At 50.4% G+C, this 23,662-nt stretch overlaps 1 protein-coding gene across 4 annotated transcripts in view; it reads left to right on the top strand.

Annotated features, from left to right (window-relative positions):
* The window catches only part of PTK7 (protein tyrosine kinase 7 (inactive)), a 188,245-nt gene that overhangs the window by 145,809 nt on the left and 18,774 nt on the right, over positions 1-23,662 (top strand). For all 4 annotated transcript variants that reach the window (XM_059720357.1, XM_059720359.1, XM_059720360.1 and 1 more), the window contains exons 3-11: positions 6,843-6,945; positions 7,448-7,638; positions 11,829-11,979; positions 13,769-13,899; positions 14,221-14,487; positions 15,030-15,163; positions 22,144-22,279; positions 22,554-22,673; positions 22,929-23,078. In XM_059720357.1, the coding sequence (XP_059576340.1) occupies positions 6,843-6,945; positions 7,448-7,638; positions 11,829-11,979; positions 13,769-13,899; positions 14,221-14,487; positions 15,030-15,163; positions 22,144-22,279; positions 22,554-22,673; positions 22,929-23,078 (1,383 nt within the window). The remainder of the gene's footprint in view (positions 1-6,842; positions 6,946-7,447; positions 7,639-11,828; positions 11,980-13,768; positions 13,900-14,220; positions 14,488-15,029; positions 15,164-22,143; positions 22,280-22,553; positions 22,674-22,928; positions 23,079-23,662) is intronic.

The following is a 23,662-nucleotide window of genomic DNA, read 5'->3' as shown; positions in this document are numbered from 1 at the left end:
ATCCTGGAGAAAATCATCAAAGAATCAGTCACACATAGGCTAATTGAAGGTAGTATTCTGAAGGGTAGCCAACATGGCTTTTGCAGGTCTTGCCTGACCAACCTCATTTCCTTCTATGATTAGGTTACTCACCACCTGGATAGAGGAAATGAGGTTGATGTCATATACTTGGGCAGCCCTTTGACCTGGTCTCCCACAATGTCCTCATGGTCAAATTGGGAAAACGTGGCCTCGACTACTTCACAGTCTGGTGGCTAGGTAACTGGTTCTGTGGCAGTACCCAAAGGGTATTGATTGTTGGAACCGAGTCGTCATTCCGGAAGGTGACCAGTGGTGTCCCTCAGGGTTCAGTACTCAGACCAGTGCTTTTCAATCTGTTTATTAACAATTTGGATTCAGCTATTATAAGCAATCTGGCAAAGTTCGCTGACGACACCAAACTGTGGGGGAGCGTGGTCATGCTCGAAGACGGGCTGGCAATACAGGCTGACTTGGACAGGTTCGTGAAGTGGGCGGACCTCAACCGGATATTGCTTAATACAGAAAAATGTAAAGTGCTCCATCTGGGGAGAAATAATCTGAAACATACTAACAGGCTTGGCAGTGCTATTCTTGCCAGCACCACAACTAAGCGAGACCTGAGTCTCATGACTGACAGCAAAATGAACATGAGCCACCAATGCAATGCCATAGCTGGCAGAGCTAAACAAACACTGGCGTGCATCTACTGAGGCATCTCGAGTAGGGCAAAGGATGTCATCCTCACGCTTTACTCGGCCTTGGTGGGACCGCACCTGGAGTACTGCATCCAGTTCTGAGTGCTGCGCTTCAAGAAGGATGTGGAGAAGCTCAAGAGAGTCCAGAGGAGGGCCACATGCATGATTAGAGGCCTGGAGACCAAGGCATATGAGGAAAGGCTGAGGGACTTAAGATTGTTCAGCCTGGAGAAGACTTGGAGGGGATTTGGTGGCATCCTGTAAGTATATCAAGGGCATACATCAGGGCCTGGAGGAGCATCTGTTCACCAAGGTGCCCCAGGGGAGGAAAAGAAATAATGGGCACAAGCTGGCTGAAGATCGCTTCAGGCCAGACATAAGGAAAAACTTCTTTACAAGCCAAGTGCCAAGGGTTTGGAACAGGCTCCCTCCAGATGTGGTACAGTCTTCCACCCTGGCAATCTTCAGAAAACGTTGTGATGTCCATCTTGCTGGGATCATTTGATCCCAGCAGTGTTCCTGCCCACATGCAGGGGCCCTGGACCCGATCATCTGTAAAGTCCCTTCCAGCCCCTAATAACGATGAAACTAAAGCAGGTGCTTCAGTGGGGCTTTTTGTTGCTTAGCTGATTCAATCACCTATTAGATAAAAGTGCCAAAACCCACCGACTAAAGCCCCTGATCTGTACAGATATTGGGTGAGCTGGGGCCAATTAACACACTGTCTCTTCTGGGTATGCACTAGCTTCGGTTCTGAGTTTAAAGCTGGTTTTTGTTGTTTTTTTTTGCTGGTGGGGGAGGAGGGGAAGTTCACGTCTGCAAGCAGCCCAAATGTTAAAGTTGCCAGGCTCAGTACTGTCATCAAACATAGTCTTTCTGCTTCCTTCAGGCACAGGCCCTGCTCTCAGCACCAGCAAACTCCTCTTGTTCAGAGTTACTGATCTTGGAATCATAACCAGCTCCAGTGCCATTGCAAGCCTGCTGACGCTAATGTTTCAACACAGTGGCCCAGGCTCCCTATGACTGCTGGCCCTTGGGCTTTAAGCAACTCCCTTCACATTCAGAAGAGACTCATTCTCCAGAGCCTACACTCAGGTTCACTTCCTCTTTTCTCTAAGTCACTGTGTCCATTCATTCTTAGTAGCAGAAACCAGAGACCTCCATTCAGTCAGTACCCTGACCCTCAGGAGATTTGGGGTGTGTTCAAGAGGACGTGCGCTGGGATTAGAAGTCCTGGGTTGTGGTCTCTGGTACCAGGACTATTTATATATTTAACATGAGACAGCCCTTGGTTAAGAAACAAAAATGGCCCTGGCAGCAGCAATGGGAGCCCAAGATTTCTTTGTCCCGGGAGAGTGTCCCTCCATCTGTAGGTCTACAATATTGTGCTCCCTGTTCCTTGCTGTCCTTTTGACTCTACAGGATCTTGCATTTTTGACTGCCCATGAGTGAGTTTCAACAGAAGGAGTGAAGAGTGTTCCCACACAGCCTGTTCCATAGTTTGATGGTCCGGGCACTGTTCTGAGAAGTGAGGGATGGGGGTTTGTGTCCCTTCGGGATGAGGAAGGCCTATAGCACCCAAATCACCCACTTCCTGGCTGAGTGCTCTCACCACTAGACTGTGGTACAACTCCCCCCCCCCCCCCCCCCAAGCATAACAACTAGCCACATTCAAGACTAAACACAGGGTTCTGCTCTTTTTTCCTGAATTCACTGCCCTGTTTCAGGTAGGCATCTTCCCTCTGGGTATCCTAGATCCTGAGATGATAGGAAGTGCCCAGTGTGCAGCCAAGAGTCAGTGGAAGTTTAAATATACCTCTGGGCCTAATGTTCTGGTTGAATAGCTGTGAGCACCTCCTTAGCCAAGTGAGTAGGTGATCTGGATTGCCTTGAGAGACAACCTTGGTCTTCCCATATACTTTATAGAGATCCCAGCTGTTGAATCCTTTTTTTTTTTCTTTGTTTATTTTCTTTTTTTGATCTCCCTTCTGGGAGGCACTTAATTTAGGCATTTTGACATGTACATAAAGCCATCTACAAGATCAGTTTGGATATGGCTTAAAGTTTCTTCATGACCAGCACAAAAACAAGCCTACCTGTGAAGTAGGGCTGTCCTTTTGGTGCTATGCTGAGGTGATGCTTCACAGTCTGTGGCCCAGTACTGTCTTGAGTTCCTGCAGAAGCAGGGGTTGCTCAGCTCAGAAGGGGCTGTGGCTTGTATGAGTCAGAGTAAGACCAGTCCTCATGGTTCACTGGATTCTACCACTGTGTAATTAAATAATGATAAGCAGTGGTGCTTTTCAGGCCGTAGACCGTGGGAGCTGTACAGCCATAGTAATTGTCTGTTTTCAGGTTTTCTGACACCTAGCAAGAGAAGAAAGTACTTCTGAAGTGACTTTGGGGGTTATGCTTCCAGGGAAGTTCACTCTGACAGGTTTTTCCTGTGGTAGAATGCCATCTCTGTCTCTCCCCAAACTCTGCCAACAGTTGCTGGCTTTTATTGGATCAGGTAAATGAGGTCATAAGGTCTATATAAGTTAAGGACTGCCCAGGAGGCGGGGCAGCAGCTATGATGAGAACTCTCAGAGAAGTTGGACCATCTGAAACTCACTCTCTTTCTTGAAACTCATGGTCAATGAACTGCCTGTGTCCAGAGGAAATATCCACCTGTCTCTGGATGATACTTGTGAGTAAGCTACTTGAGATATATAACTAGGTATATAGCTTGCAGTAACACAGATACGTAATCAAAGGCTACCATGCCACTGTTTGATCTAAGGGATTTCTCTTATATTGCTCTACCCTGTACCCTATTCCAAACCTACTCCTTGTAACCAGTAAAGTTCTCCTTTGTACTTAGCATGAGAGACTTACTGGGAGAGGGCCTAGACTAGCCTCGGTTTGGTTGAATTTGTTCGACTGACTAAGGGATACCACTATTTGTGCTTCAGGCTGAGGGAAGCGCCCCAAGTTCTTGTAGTGGGTCAAGTACCCTCAAGGACTACTAGGCCTGTGTTTCCCAGGGGGCACAGGGTCAAGATCAGTTCAGACCCTGGGTGGAAGCAGCATTACCCCCAGGCTTGCGGGTGTGCTCCAGGAAGGGGGTTGGCCACATGTGAGGTGCACCCAGGGAAGCACTCAGAGCCTGGAAGGTGGTTAGGCACAGTGTGGTGGGTGGCTCAACACAGGAGCACCCCCTGCTGGCCTGCCACAGTTACAGGGTCAACAATAAGAGAGGCCAAGATGGCAGAGAACTCTTTGTAGCTGTCTAAAGGAGAGTCTTGTTAGTGGAGCTGCACCGATATATCGGTGGCATATCAGATTGGCACAGATAAAAGGAAAATTAATATGATCAGCAAGCGGCTTTTTTTGGTTGGCGTAGGCGATAATGTCACCAATAAATGCTGTGTGCATGTGCGCAGCCACAGCATGCACGTGACTAGGAATGCAGCTCGGCAGCTTGGGGAGCAGCATCTGGCCTGTAAATCTATGGGGGGAAAAAGGGCGTGGAGTGAGCAGATCGAGGCCCCCATGGTGAGGAAGGGAGTGGGGCAGAGGCAGGCAAGGTGCTGCCCAGCCAGGGTGGTGAATGTGACCCCAGGGCCGGGATGGAGCCGCAGGGGGCACAAGGGGATGGGGAGGGAGGACAGCTCCCCGCCGCTATGTGCACCCCCAGGGGAGGCATGTGCCCCTCCGGATTTATGCATGGGGTGAGGGCGGGCTTCCGGCCAGGGGCTGTTCCAGCCTCTTCTTGGTCGGGGGGTTGAGCTGGGGCTTTGCTCAGGGTGGGTGGGGGCGGCGCTGGAAAGGGTGGCTATGGGGTGGGCTATAGCCACCCTAAAATTTGCCAAAGCCCCTCCCCCCATAGCCACCCATCCCAGCACCGCTGCCTGCCCCACTGTGCATACCCCTGGGGGAGGCATGGGGGATATGTGCCTCCCCCCACCCCGGATTTGTGTGTGGGGCGAGGACAGTGGGCAGGCTGGGCTGGGGCTGTGCTTAGGGCGGAGAGCCACCCACCCCAATGAGCTACCCAGGGCTTTGTCCCGCTCCCAGTGGGGTTGTATTCACTGCCCTGGCTGGGCAGCTCCTGCCCCTGCCCCTGTCCCTGCCCCACTCCCTCCCTCACTGTGGGGGCCTCGATCTGCACCCCCATTCCCCTTTCCTCCCCCATACCTCTTACCCCCACAGACTTACTAGCCAGATACTGCTCTCCAAGCTGCCGGGCTGCGTTCCTGTAAATGAGCTATCAAATCAGTATCAGCTCAAATGGTTGGTTAATAATTGGCCATCAGTATTGGCCAAGAAAATCTTTATTGGTGCACGCCTACTCATTAGCAAGATGGAGAGACAGCCAGCAGTCTGCCTGGCAGTGGAAAGGACAAAGCCATGCATCTAGAGAGCTGGGAATCCTGAGCAAATTTTCCATCTCACCCTGCTAGTCAGTCAGAAGGCAGTTCCCTAGAAGAACAGATAAGAATGAGGTGGTCTCATTTAGGGACCACTTCCCTGCTCCTGCTCAAGCTAACTCAGAAAATGACTGCTCTGCCCCTCCTGGTACCTCCTACTTTGATAGTGATCAGAGTAAAACACATTAACTGTACCCCACAGCTCCTGTAGTGCTCCTGACTAGAGGAGACAAGTCTGCAGGGGTTCAGCTAATCTCTCCCTGTGCCTGGTTCCCCTTGGTCTGTTTTCTAGGGCTTTGTCTGCTCTTATTCTAAATGATCCAAGCTCGGGGAATTCTCCCACTTCCTGTGAAGGGCTGTTCCACAGCCTGATGGCTCTTACCCACATGGGGAATGCTCAGTTTTATCCAGTTGTGATCACCCTTGAGTTTCTGTTATCTCCTTCCTCCTGTGGAAGGCCCCAGTTTCAGTAATCCTCCTTGTGTTCTGTTGCATTGCCAGTAAGGTGTCTTGGGCCCAAGCAAGGTGTCTTGGGCCCTTGCTTACTAGTACATCATGAGACAGGGCAGTGGGGTCCAAGTTTTTGTCATATTGCTGCTGGCAACTCTTGTTACAACAGCCAGTGCAAGAAGCCTTTCTACCTTTATTGAAGACAAAGGGAAGAAAAACAGTGAAAATTGAAATGCAAAGAAGTGAAATCCCTTCGTCCAGTACCTTATTCCCTTCTCTTATTTGGAAAAAGTCTTTGATAGGAAAATGGCCTGTTTGACTGTCCCTTAGGTGGTATTAAAGAGGGAATTAACTATCCTTGTAGTGGATATCCTTGGATCCACTGCTGCTGACATTCAGACTCTGTCACGATTCTGGTGGGGCTGGAGTATGTCACCTGCACATCATTTAGTACAGGCCTCTACACATCCCTGAAGCCTTTCTCTGCAGTATGCCTGCCTTATGCTCCCTTCACATCCACCTGGCTCCTGTAAGGCCCTGGAAGCCATTCTGTCCCCTTTGGGTATGACCGAGCCCTCTGTGTGCAGTTCTGTGCCCTGGTACTCTCTGCCAGTTGGTGTGGGACTGCCCCACATTCCCAGCATAGTTCCCAAGGGGAGTTGCAGTCTGGTGGGCTATATCACCTCCACTTGCACTTCCTTTAGCAGGTATCACCTGCCATATTGTCTGCTTTCAAAGTTATGCCTGAGTTTCTGTAGATGCCCCAAGGGGCAGGAACTTTGTTCTGCTTTACCCCCCACACTGGCTTTGCAGATTCCAGGCCACTGGGTCCTTGATATGCTCCAAGCCACTGTCAGAGACTTTTGACAACTGCTCTGGAGCTCAGGGTATGCATGGCGGGGGGGTGGCTAGTATGAGCTAGACTGTACAAGAACTGCCCCAAGTCTACTTTGTGCTGGCTGGGTAAGGGGGCTGTTAGATAGGAGCCAAGCACCGTCTTGGGGATGGGGATGTCAAAGCCCATTTGCAATCACTCATGATGAAGGAGCCTGGGAGGTGCTGGAGCCAGCACTGTGCATGTCAGTACTTTCAATGTAGGTGAGCAGGAGCACTACGACAGTGGTATACCCCCTGGCATGGGATGCCATGCTTTGAAGAGCCAGTCCATTCACAGTGAAAGTGTGGATATACAGCTTGGAGTGTGCATACACCCCTCTGTGCATAGTGGAGAGAACTGGGCTTGATGTAATACCTTTTCCTTTTGTAGGGATTGAACCAGGTGGGGTGGTCCTGAAGCACCCAGACAGCATGGCAGAGATCCAGCCCTCCACCTCAGTGATCCTGCATTGCCACATTGATGGCCATCCGCGGTAAGGAGCCATGCACACTTAGCTAGTGGTGGTGCTGGGCTCTGCCTCTCCCTTCACCTACTTTCTCTCTCTCTCTCTGTCTCCTGAAGACCCATTAAAGTCTAGGGAAAACTGAAAGGCAGAAATAACACTAATGTTCCTGAACGCTGGGAGAGAAAGTGAATGGCTTCCATGGAGCGGCGTGCGCTGCAGGAGCCGTGTAGGAGAGCAACATAGTAAGGAAGTCCCCACTCATTGGGGACCTCAAGGCCCAGTTACTGGAGTTGCTTGGTGTGCTGCTGTCACCCATGTTGCTTTATGAGATCAGTGTTTGGTTTGTCAGCTTTCATTGGAACAGCTGCATGCGTCACAGCTACATGTCTGCATCCAAGCCAGTGCTACAGACAGAGGGGGCCGCTGAGCGGGCCATTTCCTGGCTGTTTCCCCAGTGCATGGGCTCACAGGCCAGCCCTTCTTGAACTCTGCCCGCTGGTGTATTAACATGTTGGTCTCTGTCTTGTAGCCCGACCTGCCAGTGGTTCCGGGATGGAATACAAATCATAAATGTACATAGCAGCTACTTGATCAGCAACAAGGAGCGGACGCTAACTCTACAGAGTGCAAGCCCTGATGACAATGGTGTCTACTACTGCTGTGCACGCAATGCTGTGGGCTTTGTATGTAGCAGGAACAACTTTACGCTCAGTATTATAGGTGAGCAGGGATCTGTCTGGGAGCCTCCTGCTATAGCATCTCAGGGTGGAGGGCAAGGTCTTCTGGCTATTGGTGTGTCAGTGGCCTCTTCTTTGATGCTGAAGGATGTGAATGAGGCTATGAATTCAAATCTGTTGCGGGAGAGGGGGAGGGAGGGAGGGAGTATCAGGTATTTGTTGACTTCCTTTTACTCTGTAGAACCTCATTAAGGAAGGAGCAGTTGTTACTCAGATGGGTCCTGCCTAGACTAGAAGAAGAAATTATTTACACATGATGATCCCTACCTTAGGGTCCTGCTACACATTAAAATTAAAGCTGAATAGAAGCCAGCTATAGAGTTGTTACTCATTTTCAAGCACAGACTGTGGAGGGCCTTCCATATAAGGAGAGACTAAAGAGGCTAGGCCTGTTCAGTTTAGAAAAGAGATGCCTGAGGGTAGACATGATAAGGGTTTACAGAGTACTAAATGGTGGAGAGAAAGTAAATAGGGATTTATTATTTACTATCTCTCACACAAACTAGGAGTCACAAAATGAAACTAGTAGTAAATTTAAAACTAACAAGAAAGTTCTTTTTCATACCGTGTGTAATTAAAGTGTGGAACTCATTGCCACCAGGTGTTATGGAAGCTGACAAGTTAGCCAGATTCAAACAGGGATTGAACATATTCTTGGTGGAAAGGTGCATCAGTAGTTATGAGCATGGGAGTTAGAGGTACAGTCTCTGAATCAGAACTTCCTATACCTTAAATGCTGGAGGTTGCAAGTGAGAGAGGAACAGTGGGGAAAAAAACCTGGTCAGTCCCAGGGTCCTGTGGCACAGGATACTGGGCAAGATGAACCTGTAGACTGTAAAATGCAATTCTTATGTTTTTAACTTTATAGCTGGTTGGCTGTTTTTATAGCTGGATAGTCATTTTTATCATGTGATGATTATTAGAGGTGCACTGATACATCAGTCTATACCAACATGGATTTGTAGCAGGTAGATCATGCCTGACCAGTCTGGTTTTGTTTTATGACAGGGTCACAAAATGCTTAGACACAGGAGTAGAGGTAGATGTTGTTTTTTTGGATTTTAGCAAGGCCTTTGATATCTCATCTCATTCTCACAAATAAATTAAGAGGCTGTGACTTAGATGTTTACATGGTCCAGTGGGTGGCAAATTGGCTTAGCGATCGCACCCAGAGAGTGGTATTAGACGGGTCAGTATTGACCTGGAAGGATATGGGTAGTGTGGTCCCACAGGGTTCGGTCCATGTATTCTTGTACTCTTCAATATCTTCATCAGTGACTTGGATGTAGGTGCGAAGTGTACTTTGTCCAAGTTTGCGGACAATACTAAATTGTGGAGTGAAGTGCACACTCTGGAGGGTAGGAAGCAATTGCAGTCAGACCTGGACAGGTTAGAAAAGTGGGCAGTACACAATAGGATGCAGTACAACAAGGACAAGTGCAGAGTGCTGCACCTAGGGTGCAAAAATATCCAGCACATGTACTGGCTAGGAAATGACCCTCTCAGCAGGACAGAAGCGGAAAGGGATCTCTGAGTCATAGTGGACTGAGTCGTCAGTGCGACGAAATCATTAGCAAAGCTAACTGCACTTTATCATGCATCAGCTGATGCAAGACAAATAGAACCAAGGAGGTGATACCTCCCCTCTATGTGGCATTGGTCAGACTGCAGTTGGAGTACTGCATCCTGTTTTGGGCACCATACTTTAAGAAGGATAACTGCAAGAGGGTCCAGAAGAGGGCCACTTGTGTGGTTAAGGGTTTACAGGCCAAGCCGTATGAGGAGAGACTGAGGGACCTGGACCTCTTAAGCCTCTGCAAGAGAAGGCTGAGAGGTGATCTTGTGGCCGCCTACAAATTCATTAGGGGGATGCAGCAAGGGATTGGAGATGCTCTGTTCAACAGGGTGCCTCTTGAGGTAATAAGGAGCAATGGTCGTAAAGTGACAGAGAGCAGATTTAGGCTAGATATCAGGATAAACTTCTTCATGGTAAGGGTGGCCAAAATCTGGAATGGGCTTCCAAGGGAGGTGGTGCTCTCCCCTACCTTGGGGGTCTTTAAGAGTAGGCTGGATAGACATCTGGCTGGGTCACCTGACCCCAGCACTCTTTCCTGCCTAGGCAGGGGGTTGGACCCGATGATCTGTTTGAGGTTCCTTGTGACCCTAGCATCTGTGAATCTCTGAATTGTATTGGCACCAATAAAAGGAGAATTGACATGAAAATTATCGGCAATTGGCTTTTTGTGGCTCTTGTGGCCAATAATGCTGCTGACAAATGCCGTGTGTATGTGCATAGCTGCAGCCAGCCTGTCAGCTTGGAGAGCAGTGTCCATCTGGTAGGTTGGTTGGGGTGAAGGGGTGGAAGGGAGGGAAGGGGTGTGGGGGGAGCAGTTCGAAGCCCCCATGGTGAGAGTGGGAGTGGGGCAGGGGTAGGGGCAGGTGCTGCCCAGCCAGGGCAGGGCATGGGATGGAGTGGCAAGCAGGTCTTCCAGGGGATGCGGGAAGGGAGGAGGATAGCTTGGGGCGGGCAGTGGCAGTGCTGGGAGGGAGGGCTATGGGGGGACCCACCCCATAGCCCCAGTCCCAACACCACTGCTGCCTGCTCTGAGCACAGCCTGGGCAGGAAGAGCCCAGCCCCACCCCCACTGGGAAGAGCCCAGCTCAGCCCCCAGCACCAGCCCACAGTGGCAGCCCGCCCTCACTCCACACACGGATCTGGGGGCACACGCCCCCTATGCCTGCCACAGGGGTGCATGCAGTGGTGGAAGCTGCCCCTGCCTTTCTGCACTCTGTGGACTAGCCGTTTGCAACTCCGTCCCGCGTCCCACCTTGGCTGGGCAGTACTCATTCCGGCCCCACTCCTCACTCACTGTGGGGGCTTTGATATGCCCCCCCCATGCCCCTTCCCTCCCCCTGCCCCTTCCCCCCTCAACAGACTTACCAGCCAGACACTGCTTTCCAAGCTGCCAAGCTGCATATCATCAATAAGATATCAGCTGATATGGTTTGTTAATAATCAGCCATCAGTATTGACCCAAAAAATCTTTATCGGTGCACCCCTAATAATTTTGTTCCATGTGTGGCTGGTTTAAATATATTGCAGGTTTTACTAGTTAATTTCATAATATATGTAACGTGTAGCAGGAGCCTTAGAAGCTCCCAACTCTCCATCTCATCACACAAGAAAGTCCTGTTAGCTGGTCACAGCCAGCTCCAATTCCCCAGGGGGCTGAGCTAGCAGGTGTGGTTATTCTGGATATTACCCAAGTGCCTGGGAGCTGTATTTGTGGATCACTGGGTTACGTCCTATACAAGCAGAACAGTGAGACTGTCCCTGCCCCAGGGAACTTGAAGCTACATGCATCAGGCCTACTCCCTGCATCTTTTTTCAGTTAGGGGACATTTTTATCAGTATAGTTACATTGGTCCAGCTCCTTACATGGACACAATTATACTGGTGCTGGTCATGCTGACCAATAGTTTATTTCCCTTCTCCTGCAGGAATAGTTACGCTAGTGTACACATCCTTATGTTGGTATAGCTGTGCCCATGTTAGGGGCTTACATTGCTTTAACTGTTTGGGGTCCAGTTAAATAATGCAGCTTGTATGTGTTTCGGCAAACCCTTGGCTCATCCTCCTTTTCCTGGTTTAGGCCAAGCCATGGAGAATGGCTGTAACTGGCAGAAAAGGGCGATGTGACAGGAAGGGTGTTTGGGAGAAGGTGCTGCTCGCAGCTTGGAAGGGGTAGCGAGCAGTTAGATGGCAAACCTGGCTGTGTTGGCACAAACCTGCACTGTTCATTAGTCCATTGGACAGCAATCTGGGCTTTTCCAAGGGTAGCAGCTGGTAGCAGGTGCCTCCAGGCTTTGCAACACAGTAGCAGTGATGTGTGTCACTCTGCTTATATTTTCCACCTTATTCAGGGTTTCTAAAGAGGGGTCCAAAACCACCCTGACTGTAGGGTCTCCAGGCTGGGATCTGGTGTGCAGGCCTGTGCCATAACAATCTCCCTGGATGCTGCTTCCTAGCTGTGTGGATTCTCCATTGGTTCTCCATGTCTCTCCAGTATCTTGTGTTTCTTTGGCGATGAACTGGTACACATTGATAATGGAGTTCCAGGGAGAGAGGGGGCACACGTCACCCTATTGTTTCCTGTATTCTCCCCATTCCAGACGAGAGTTTCCCCCGCCCGGTAATTGTCCCACAGAACCAGATAGTGAGTAAGAATGAAGAGGCAATGTTTCACTGCCAGTTCACAGCTGTGCCTCCTCCTGCTCAGGAATGGATCTTTGAAGACAACTCTCCCATCACCAACAGAAGCCGGTGAGCATATCCCCAGCACTGGAAATCTTCATGGGCGGATACCCCAAATCAGCAAAAGAGAGCAAATCTGTATCATGTTATCATGGAAATGCTGGAACCTTGGACCAGGGTTGGTTCTGAGGCAGATTCCTAGAGCAGAGGGAGATTTTGCCTGTCAGTTGTCTTGTGACTTTATTTGCAAAGGGCTTTTAACACTGGTTGCTGGTTTCTCTGGCCCAGAAGCAACCTTACTGCGTTTCTCTTCTGTTGTACAAAAGCATCCTCGGTAAAGGGGCAGCTTGGAAGCAGGGTCCAGGTGGAGGGAACTACAAGAACCCCAAGATGCTGGACAAATCTAATACTTCAGAAGCGTAGATACATGAGTTAACAGGAGCGTGGCAGTCAGCCCCAGAATAACCATGCATAATTGTACATGTGGGGGCTGAGCACACACTGAACATAAACCTCCTGGCTTTATATAGCTACCACCATTTTTGCTGAGAGCTGATATAAAGGGCTGCCGGAAGAAGCCATTTGAAGAGCAGGGCAACACATTTTCTTGGTCTTGCAGCTCCCATAAGTATGTTAGAAGTTCTCAAGCGCCACCTGCTGGCAATTTTTCCTTTATTCATGGTGTTAACTTTTCAGCCTGGCTACTTCCCTTGTTGGGGTCTTGGTTATTATTAAACCAAAGCTATGCAGCCTCCAGCCTCCGTTGGGAATCCCCCACATCTCTGAGTCTTTCCCAGAGTTTCCTCCTCCCTCACTAGTTCCTCCTCTTCCAGCTGTAGGCTCAAACGTGGTTACACATACATTTTTTGGGTCCTGCTCACATTGCCTAGAATCTCATATTTTGTTTAAAAATAAATAAAAAGTAGGTTCCTCACCTCCCTGAGCGCTCCCCAACTACAAGCTGATGTATTTAGGCCCCCACAAGCTTGTCTCTTGGACAAAAGATCAGTCCTGTGCATCCTGGGAAAACGTTAGCCCCTCCTGGACTGCCTCTCCCAGCATTCCCAGCTTTAGAGGCTGAAGTTCTTCCATAGCTGTGTAGATATGGGACTGGGGGAAGATTCTTCTCCAGAATGCTTCGTGGGAGAAACATCCCTGTGCAGCCACCTCTTGATGGTGCCTCAAGGCTTGATGTGAGAACTTTCTGGTCTTTATGGTGGTGAATCCATGCAGTGACAGTTGCTCTGTGCCTCTTTTCCTCATGACAAAGGGGTCTATGCTTAACTCATTTGCCCAAGCTGGGGCTCAGAGCAGGAACAGGATGATGTTCACAAAAAATATTGCACTCCCTGGGAGACAGCAGGTCAGGACATAGAGCTAAAGCACTTCCTGTCTGATATAGAAGGGATGGATGGGTGCTTGCAATACCCTACTCTCTCTAACTGTTTTCAAGTTACTCCTAAATCAAGTTGAGCAATTTTGCATCAGTATCTAGAGACACCCATTGACAATGTCCTTCCCGTCCTGGCTAGAACATTGTCTCTGCCCCCTGTATGCAGAGGCTGGCTTACCGCCAGTCCTGACCCCAAGTGCCAAGGCAGGGCTCATCCCTGTGTTCCCTGGATGTGATGTGCACCTTCTGTGGTCAGGGCCCCACCGTCTCATACTGGCTGAGGTGGGCCAACCCCAGGCAGGACCTTCTGTTCCTGGTGCCTCATGTTTCTGATGCCACTGGATGGGATACAGCAAGGAGAGTGCAGGCTGTGTAGCCTGTTTGTTGGAAGTGTCCATGGGTCCTGTGTGTTTGCCTCTCCTGTATCTGCCCACCACTGACTTCTGTTCCTTCTTTTGTGTACAGGACCACAGTATTTGCCAATGGCTCCTTGCTTATAACACAGGTGAAAGCACGCAGCACAGGGGTCTATAAGTGTGTTGGCCATGGGCAGAGGGGGAAACCCGTCATCCTGGAGGTGACTCTGAAGTTGGCAGGTAAGGACCAGAGTCTAGGAGCACCTGGCTGGGTGGGTGCTGCTGGGCTTCTGGAATTGCTCTGAGCAGGCAGGAGTAGGACTGGCCTGGCACTGTGGCATGGGATGAGCAGTTCCCCATGGCCACCAGGCCGGAGAAGAAGACCTATTTGTGCCTTTCTTGTGCTAGAAGCTCTTCTTCACCCACTCATTTCTCTTGGATCTGTCTGGACACTGACAGCAAGCCTCTGAGCCAGTTTTCTGTGGTGTGAAGGCTCAGGCACCCTGTCCCTGCATAGATCCTGGTCAGGGTGTAAGTCATGCCTTCAATGGTTTTTCTCAGAGATTGAGGACATGGAGCCATTCTCCTCAGAGGTTTTCACAGCAGAGCAAGAGCATCGTGTGGCCTGCACTGCCCCTCGGGGTGTACCTAAGCCTCATATCTGGTGGGAGAGGAATGGCATGCGCATCCCAACCAGTGGCAGAGTGCACCAGGAGGCTGGGGATCTTGTCTTCACCAGTATTGCTGAAAAAGATGCTGGCATATATACCTGCTATGCAGCGAACAAGGCTGGAGAGAAGAAGCAGAATCTGAACATCACAGTAGCCAGTAAGCAGCTTCCTGTGTGTGTGGAGGGTACTGTTCAGGTTTGGTGTGCACTGTGTATGCTGTGGGGGGGGGAGGAAAGGCAGGGGGAGGTCTCACTTGAGGGAGAGGCAGGCCTGGCATCTGCAGGCCTGTGTAGTGAAGCCTGCTCCTAAGTTGTCTGGTTTGACATCCAGATGTTCTTTCCAGATGAGTAAAGGGACATTAGATAGGGTGTGCTTTAGCTCTGGGAGGGGATGGGGCATTTCTTGCTGCTCTCTGCACATATTCTTGCCAGCACATAAGAGTAGAGCTAAATGGGCTGGGCTGCAATAGCACTGTGTGTGTAGCAGTCTCTGCAGGGGAGCCCCAATGTGATCAAGCCATTGCAGGGACTGCACACATGCAGACTGTGATGATGGATGCCATAGATTCTGGAACCGTCTGGTATACTCTTTGGGTCCATGGGCAGCACCAGCAAGAATCCTGTGTCTCCAGTGCAACTGGGGAAAGTGGTGGGCTGTTGGTAGGGCATCCAGAGTAAATCATGTCTCCTTTCCACCCAGCAATACCCAGATGGGTGGAGATGCCCAAGGACAGCCACCTGGAGGAGAGCAAGCCAGGTTTTCTGCACTGCCTCAGCAAGGCTTCTCTGAAACCCAGGGTCACCTGGTACCGCAATAATGTTTCCATCTCCGAGGTGGGTCCTAGTAATCCTATAATCCTCTGGGGGAGCTGTAGGCTGTTTTAGCACTGTCCATAGCTGCGTGGTGGTAGTGTGGTGGGAGTGGGGCAGGGGCAGGAGCTGCCTAGCCAGGGCGGTGAATACAACTCCATCAGGAGCAGGATAGAGCTGTGGGTGGCTTGTCTGGGGGGCGGCTCGCTGCTCCAAGCACAGCCCCGGCCCAGCCTGCCCACTGGGAAGAGGCTGGTGCTGCCCCTGGTCCCAAGTCCGCAGCGGGCAGCCTGCCGTCACCCAACACACAAATCTGAGGGGGTGCATATACTCCATGCCTCCTCCAGGGGTATGCACAGTGGAGCAGGCAGCAGCACTGGGATGGGTGGCTATAGGGGGAGAGGCTATGGCAAATTTTAGGGTGGCTATAGCCTACCACATAGCCACCCCTTCCAGCTCAGTCCCCCAGCCAGGAAGAGGCTGGAATAGCCCCTCGCCTGGAGCCTGCCCTCACCCCATGCACAAATCCAGGGGGGCACATGCCTCTCACGCCTCCCCTGGGGGTGCACACAGTGGCGTGGAGCTGTCTCCCCTCCCCATCTCCTTGTACCCCCTGCGGCTCCATCCCGGCCCTGGGGTCACATTCACCACCCTGGCTGGGCAGCACCTTGCCTGCCTCTGCCCCACTCCCTTCCTCACCATGGGGGCCTCGATCTGCTCACTCCACGCCCTTTTTCCCCCCATAGATTTACAGGCCAGATGCTGCTCCCCAAGCTGCCGAGCTGCATTCCTAGTCACGTGCATGCTGTGGCTGCGCGCATACACACAGCATTTATTGGTGACATTATCGCCTACACCAACCAAAAAAAGCCGCTTGCTGATCATATTAATTTTCCTTTTATCTGTGCTGATCTGATATGCCACCGATATATCAGTGGAGCTCTCCTAGCGAGACTCTCCTTTAGGCAGCTACAAAGAGTTCTCTGCCATCTTGGCCTCTCTTATTATTGACCCCATAACTGGCAGGCCAGTAGAGGGTGCTCCTGCGCTGAACCACCCACCTCACTGTACCTGACCACCTTCCAGGCTCTGAGTGCTTCCCTGGGTGCACCTCTTGTCTGGCCGACCCCCTTCCTGGAGCACACCCACTAGCCTGGGAGTAATGCTGCTTCCACCCAGGGTCTGGACTGATCCTTGCTCTGTGCCCCCTGGGAAACACAGGTCTAGTAGCCCTTGAGGGTACTTGACCCACTTCAAGAACTTGGTGTGCTTCCCTCAGCCTGAAGCACAAATAGTCAGCCTTAGTCAGCCGAATCAAGGGGACCCCAAGGCATAAGTCTCCCACACTAGATACAAAGTAAATCTTTATTGGTTGCAAGGAGTAAGTTTGGAATAGGGTACAGCGTAGAGCAATATCAGAGAAATCCCATAGAGTAAACAGGATGGCTGGGTAGCCTCTGATCATGCATCTGAGTTACTGAAAGCTATATATTTAGTTAGATCTCAAGTAGCTTACTCACAAGTATCATCCAGAGGCAGATGGAGATTCCCTCTGGAGGCAGGCAGTTCATTGATTATGAGTTTCAAGAGAGACAACAAGTTTCAGATGGTCCAGCATCTGTCTCTGAGTTTTCATCATGACTACTGCACCTCCTCCTGGTCAGTCCTTAACTTATATAGACCTTATGACCTCATTTACCTGGTCCAATGGAGACCAGCACCTGTTGGCTGCCAGCCAACCAATTTGAAATGGATCACTGGTTGCTGGGTAGGGTCTCTATCCCCCTCCCAGTCAGGTTGGTATTGTTTAGAACAATAGGGAGCCTAAGCCCCCCTCATCCAGGTATGTGAGGCCAGTCATGTAGGCAGAGAGAGCAGGTTTCCCCCCTCCCTCAGGAATGTATCCAGCTCAGGTTACAACTCAGTGTCACCTGACAGGGATGTCTGCCCTCCTTAGGGACCATGTTAACCAAATTGTCACAGAGCAGAGTTTTGGAGAGAGACAGGGATGGTATTCTGCCACAGTTAGGGCTGTAGTGGTTTTGTAGCCATGGTGGCTCAAGGGATATGTGAAAAGTAAGGTTTATTTGGCAGTATCTTTTATTGAACCAACAGCATATTTGGAGAGGTGCTAGCCAAACTTTCAGGCATAAAATGCCCTTCCTCAGATCTGGGGAAGAAACAGGCTAAATGCCAGATAAAACAATGCAAGAGGCAAAGATTTCTGTGGGTGATACCTTATATTGGACCAGCTTCATGGTTGGGATAAAGTTAAACAAGCTTTCAATTGCAAAACAATTTTTCATGTCCCTTGTTTTCAAAAGCTTTATGCCAACCATGTAGTTGGTCCAGTAAAAGGTATTGCTCACAGAAGTCCTTGCCTCTTGCATAATTTGTGGACTGTCACAACTACATCACTCCAACAGTAGGTAAAACAGTGACTTTTGTTTCACTCTGTGACTATTCTCAGTGACACTTGAAGATGAGCAAGCAGACAGTCCACTGATGCAGTGAAGAAATTATCAGAAGTGACTACAGAACAAGTAAAAAGCAGCTGAAATGGATACACCCAATTATGTAAAAGGATAAGACCATTCAAAAGAGTAGGGAGCCCTTATTTACCTGTGGAGCACAAAGAGATTAGCAGAGGGGGCAGGTAAATTGTAATAAGCCATAAAACCATCATCTGTGGTAAATCCCTGGTTTTTAATGTCCAGTAAATTTATGAATTTTTGTTCCTAGGTTCTTCTTCTGAAGGTGTTGTGTTGGTTGCCTTCAAGGTCAAGGACCATAAGGTCAGAGGTGGAGTGAGTGGTTGTTCTATGGAAGGTGTTCTCCCACTGGTGATTGGGTGTTTCTGACTTATTATTTTTCTGTGAGAGTTCATTCTGGAGCATAGTGTTTCTTTAGTTGCAACCATGTAGTTTTCATGAAGCTACTTGGTACATTGGAAGAGGTATATCACATTGTCATAGGCATGTGTAGGATGCAAAGACTCTGATGGTTTCATTGTGGGGTCTGTTGATTATGGTGACTGTGGAGATGTGTTGACAGGTTTTGTATTTGCTGTTTGGTCAGGGTCTTGTTCTGCATGACATTTGGTGATCAACAGAGAATTTGCATGTGATGATGAGCTGGGTGAAGTAGAGGGTTGCTTGAAAGCCAGGAGCAAGGGGATTGGGAATATTATTCCCAAGGTGTAGGATGCAAGTGTAGGATGCAATTGTTTGCTGATCCATACAGGTTCCAGTGTGGGATGAAATATGGCAGCCAGGTATGTATGGTTGGTGAGGGTTTTCTTTTTTGTATTGTAACAGGTTTGTGCTAAATATTTGGGTGGCTTCTTTAAAGATGTGGTCTGTTTCTTTTTTGGAGTGTCCTTGCTGGGTAAAAGCAATTTTTTGATTGGCAAATTGGGTGTCGTGAGCATTTTCAGAGCAGACATGAAGAAATCTGAGGGTCTGGCTATACATTATGACTTCCTGTGTGTGTGTCTGGGAAGATTGCTGGTTTTGTGGAGGCAAGTGTGGTGGGTCACCGATAAAATATACATACGAGAGGCAAGGATTTTTGTGGGTGATCAGAAGTAACTAACTGAAGTTATTACCCATGAAAATCCTTGCCTCACTCCAGCACTACCAAAATCCATCATCACTCCAGCACTACCAAAAAATAAATAGTTTTTCATCCAGTGCCATGTTGGATATAGAACAGAGGTGGACAAAATATAGCCTGTGGGCTCGATCCAGCCTTCCAGCTAATTGGATCCGTTCATCCACATATCTCAGAGAAAGCACAGGTTTGATGGTGCAGTTTTTCAAAAGTGCTTCATCAAGGTGATTCCTAAACAGTCTGGCATATAGGAGTGGGGAGCATTTTTTTGTACCCACAGCTGTGTCCATGGCTTGGCGAAAGCATTGGTTTTTTTAAGTTTAAAGTTGTGGATGAAGATTAAATGGATTGAGTTGTACGATCTTTTGAGGTTACAAATCTTAGTCTGTGTATTAACAGGTATTTTAGTTAGACTAGACTGTGATGCCTTCATGGTGCAGGAAACTAGTTAGGCTGTTGAAATTCATGGTCACAAGTATGGTCTTCTTATGGGGAGTGGTTGATGTTGTGTATTTTGTTGAGGAAATCTGTTGTTCTTTGTAGAAAACTTGAATGAGAAGTAGCTTAAGGATGGTTTCTGTGAATGTTGGTAGCTCTTCAGTAAGGGTACCATAATTGGAAATGATGGGTCTGCCAAGATTCCCCTGTTTATGTAACTTAGAGAATTTGTCAAATGTTTCTGAGTTGGGGGAGAGAGGGAGATTATTTTATGTAGGTTTTCTTGAAGCTATCAAGGAAAGGATTTGTTGATGTCTTTGAGTTCAAGAATGGATGTTGGTATGGGGTCCTCCCTTCAGGCCTCATCTCTGTTGGCCTCTACCCTATCCCTTGAGACCCTGCCAGCCCTGCCCTCTACTCCACTTTCCTATGACCCCACCATTTCTGGTCCCTCACTTTGTTCCCTCTAAGCCACACTTCCCCACTGCCTCCCTATACCTAATCTGAGTTACCACCTTCCCTGGCACCACCTCTCTCAGCCCCGGCCCTCTTGTGCTCTGCCTCTCTTATCCTGGCTCTGAACTTTGGCTTCTACTTCTCCTGTTCCCTGGCACCAGAGAGCAAAAGCAGACTATAGCAGGGATAGCCTTCCCTCTAATACCTCAGCCAGCCACTGTTTCAGGACTAGTCCCACTAGAGCAGGGGCGGGCAATTATTTCGGCTGCAGGGCCACTTACCAAATTTTGGCAAGCTGTTGAGGGCTGCATGGGTAGCCCTGCCACTTGACAGGTGCCCCACCCCCTGGACGCCATCTTGGGACTGGTGCCCGGCCCCTAACCCCTGACCTTTGCCACCAGAAGTCCTTCCCTTTGTCCCCGGCAAGGGGGTTTGTTATCTCATAATCAGAAAAATACCAAATTATATTCTAACAATCAAACATCTATTACAACATTCATTAATTTGATTTCAAAAAATATTTTTGTCCTGATTTACATGTGTTTGCGTAGTGTACATAGAGGTGATTGCACAATACCTTAAAATGAAGTCTTACTCGTGTATATTGTGAAGGTGGTACGGGGAGTATGGCTGGGCATGTATAGGTGGGGGGTTGTGGGTTTGTGTGGGGGAGGGTGTTTGGGGGGGTGGTTTGTGGAAGGGTAGATAGGTGTGGGGGGTGTGGATGTGGGTGAATATAGGGTTCGGGGGTGTGGGTGTGTGTGTATGTGGAGTGAGGGAGCATGTGGGGTTATATGTGGGGTGTGGGTGGGTATGGGGTTTGTGGGGGTTGTGAGTGTGTGGAGGGGGAGGGTCGCTGGGGTGTGTGAAGGGGTATGGGTGCAGGGTGTGCATGGGGGGTGTGGGTACATGTGTATGATGGAGTGTGTGTGTGGGACTTGCCCTATAAACATTACACACACATGCACACACTTCCCATTGCTGCTGCAGAGCCCCTGCCAGTGCTCCTCCCAGTGCTCCTCTGCATTCCTGCTGCTCCTGGCTCTGGGGCATTGGCACAAGCCCCATGCTCCTGCTCGCTGCCACTTTCCCCCAGTCTCCTGCCACTGCCCTTCTCCTGCCACTTCCCTATCTTTCCACCCATTGCCACTGCTTCCCCACGCCAGCTGCTCCAGCACCATGCAGTTCCTGGCTGCATGACCGGATCCACAGAATGCAGCAGGACCCATCCCAGCCCAGCCAGCACTGCATGGAGCCAGCCAAGAATCGTGGGGGCCAGGACACATCAGCTCCTGCTGCATCCTGCAGTCTGGCAATGCAGCCGGGAGCCACATGGTGCCGGCATAGCCATTGGGAGATGGGAAGAAGCAGCGGTGGTTTGTGGGAAAGCAGGGAAATGGCTGTGGCAGCAGAGGCAGGCGGGGGGGGCAAGTGGCAGTGAGTGGGCAGGCCAGTGCCCCAGGGCCAGTGGGGACCCAGGGCAGGGCAGCAGGAGCCTGGGGCCCAAGCTAGCAGGGGCTCTATGGAGCTGGGCTAGGTTGCACCGTCACAGAGAGTGGGGAGCCGGCCTAGCTCCATAAAGCCCCTGCCAGCCTGGGCTCCATGATCCTGCCACCCTGCCTTGGGCCCCCACTGGTCCTGGGGCACCGGCACAAGCCCCATGCTCCCGCCCAGCTGTTGCTGCACTCCTGTTCACTCACTACCACTCCCCCCCCCCCCCCCAACCTGCTGCCACTGCCATCATCATTTCCATGAATTCCTGCCCACCACTACCACTTCTCCCCACCCTGCACCTGCCCTCCGGCCACTCCTGCACCACATGGCTCCTGGCTGTATTGCCAGACTGCGGGACTCAGCAGGAGCCAGCCTGGCCAGGCCGTAAGGATGGGGGTGATCACTGGCGGTCCTCCCCCCACCCCATGTTCTTAGCTGAGTTGCACCCTTGGTTGGAGGGAGGTGGGGAACAGCCCCAGGATTGCCAGGCCAGAAGCCTGTGCTAGGCAGAGGCTTCCAGTTGGGGGCTGGGGGTAGGTGGGGTGGGGCTGGGCGGGCCTTGCTGCTACTGTGTCCTGCCGCCCCTAGGTCCTACCTCTGGCTCTTCCTGGGTCCTGCTGCCACTGGTGCCTTGTCATCTTTAACAGACAGCCAGGGTCAGATAATAATTAATTTTCTAAATTTTTAGGGGCCCTGTGGGTCAGATAGAATGGCCTGGAAGGCTGGGTGCAGCTTGCGGGCTGTATTTTGTTCGCCTCTGCACTAGAGTCAGGGCACCATGGGCCAGTAATAAGCTGGCTTCCTAGGCACTTCCAGGCTCCAAATGAAGCAGTTTAAATTAAAGGTCAGGCCACCGTCCCATCCCCAGAACAGGGGCCAAGGCCCAGAAGGATGGCATTCTACTGGAATAGTGTCTGTGGCGCTGGGCAGGATGGGTTTCCATGGAGAGGGGAAGTTTGGGAGAGGTGCAGGACTTACATTGCTGCTGTTTTTTTTCCTGGCAGGATTCCCGCTTTGATATCTCTGACAATGGGACGCTGCGCATCAACAACGTGGAGGTGTATGATGGGACTGTGTTCAAGTGTGTGAGCAGCACTCCAGCAGGGAGCATTGAGGGATCTGCCCGGGTGCACGTGCTGGGTATGCTGGGTGGATATGTTCTGCTAGTAGGTTCACAACCTTTGGGGTGAACCCTCTTCATTAGTCAGGCAGATGTTGCCCCAGCTGGGCCAGGAGACCAGGAGTCCTCCTGATCCCAAGGTACATGTTTCCCTTGGAATCTCTCTTCCCTTGGAGCTCCGTACTTCCCCACTGCCTAAGAACTTTTGGTGTGGGCTCTTGAACTCTGTGTGTTTGTTCAGTAGCACTTAGTGTTAGGGGCCCTGACTCTAGCATCTATTTATATTTATTTCAGAAAAGTTGAAGTTCACTCCTCCCCCTCAGCCCCTGCAGTGTATGGAGTTTGACAAGGAGGTCACTGTCACCTGCTTAGCCACTGGCCGAGTAAAGCCCTCCATCCAGTGGTTGAAGTCAGGTAAGTAAGGAACTTGGATACTGGGGATCATTCTGGCCCAGTGCATTTGGCTTTGGGAGGGGGCAGGTTGTATAGCTAGCATACCCCTTGGGCCATGTGTGTCCTGTTTTGTGAGCCTCACTGATAAGGGGAGCTGAGACACCTCCATGCCTGAGGAAAAATGCACTATCCATACTGTGGAAATGAAACTAATGGCCCCAGAGCCTCCTGTCTGAGTCGGCGTAACTGCAGAGTAACTACTCTCCCACCCTCCAGATGGGAGCAGCCTACCGACTCACATCAGCCACAATGGTGGGACCCTGCACTTTCACAAGGTGCGCAGGAGTGATGCTGGCAACTACACGTGCATCGCCTCTAACGGCCCCCAAGGTGAAATCCGGGCCCTGGTGCAGCTCATGGTGGCAGGTAAGTTCCCCTGCCTCGGTCCCCTCCTGTATTTTTGTTATCACCTGTGCCATTGTCCTGCATTGAGGAGAATTTTAGGGGACTGCCCAGGTGGCAACATCAATTAGAAATCCCTGTTGATAAACAGGATTCCCAGCATCCATGCATGTTGGAGTCTACCAGTGGTGAACTCAGCCTATCTGCAGGCACCTCCACACTGCATCAGAACTTGAGTCATCCAGAAACCGAGAGCTCCTTAGGCAGTCCCCTTTTGCATTAGTGGTTCAGGTGGGCCTGCTTGAAACTAATGGTGCTTGTTTCAGTGCATGGCATGGCATGGCATCGGCATGGGGAATTATTTCTTGTTCTCCATGGTGTCTGTGAGCAGTAAGCTGTCTGGACACCAAGTGATCCTGACAGTTTTGTTCTGATGTATTCTGAGGCTTAGGCTCCCTTGGCTCCAGCAGAAGCATTCCTTTAAACATTGCAAAAAAGCAGCATACCCTGAGCACCTCCTGCTAGGCCTGTGTCACACACACAGGAGAGTCCCTGCTCAGAGGGCCTCCACAGGTCTGGCATGTTGGCCAGGTGCATTGGAAAAGTGC

The sequence above is a fragment of the Alligator mississippiensis genome, chromosome 1, assembly GCF_030867095.1.
Source record: "Alligator mississippiensis isolate rAllMis1 chromosome 1, rAllMis1, whole genome shotgun sequence".
NCBI lineage: Eukaryota > Metazoa > Chordata > Crocodylia > Alligatoridae > Alligator > Alligator mississippiensis.
The sequence above is the reverse complement of the archived record's forward strand: the minus strand, read 5'-3'. Positions and strand labels throughout refer to the sequence as shown.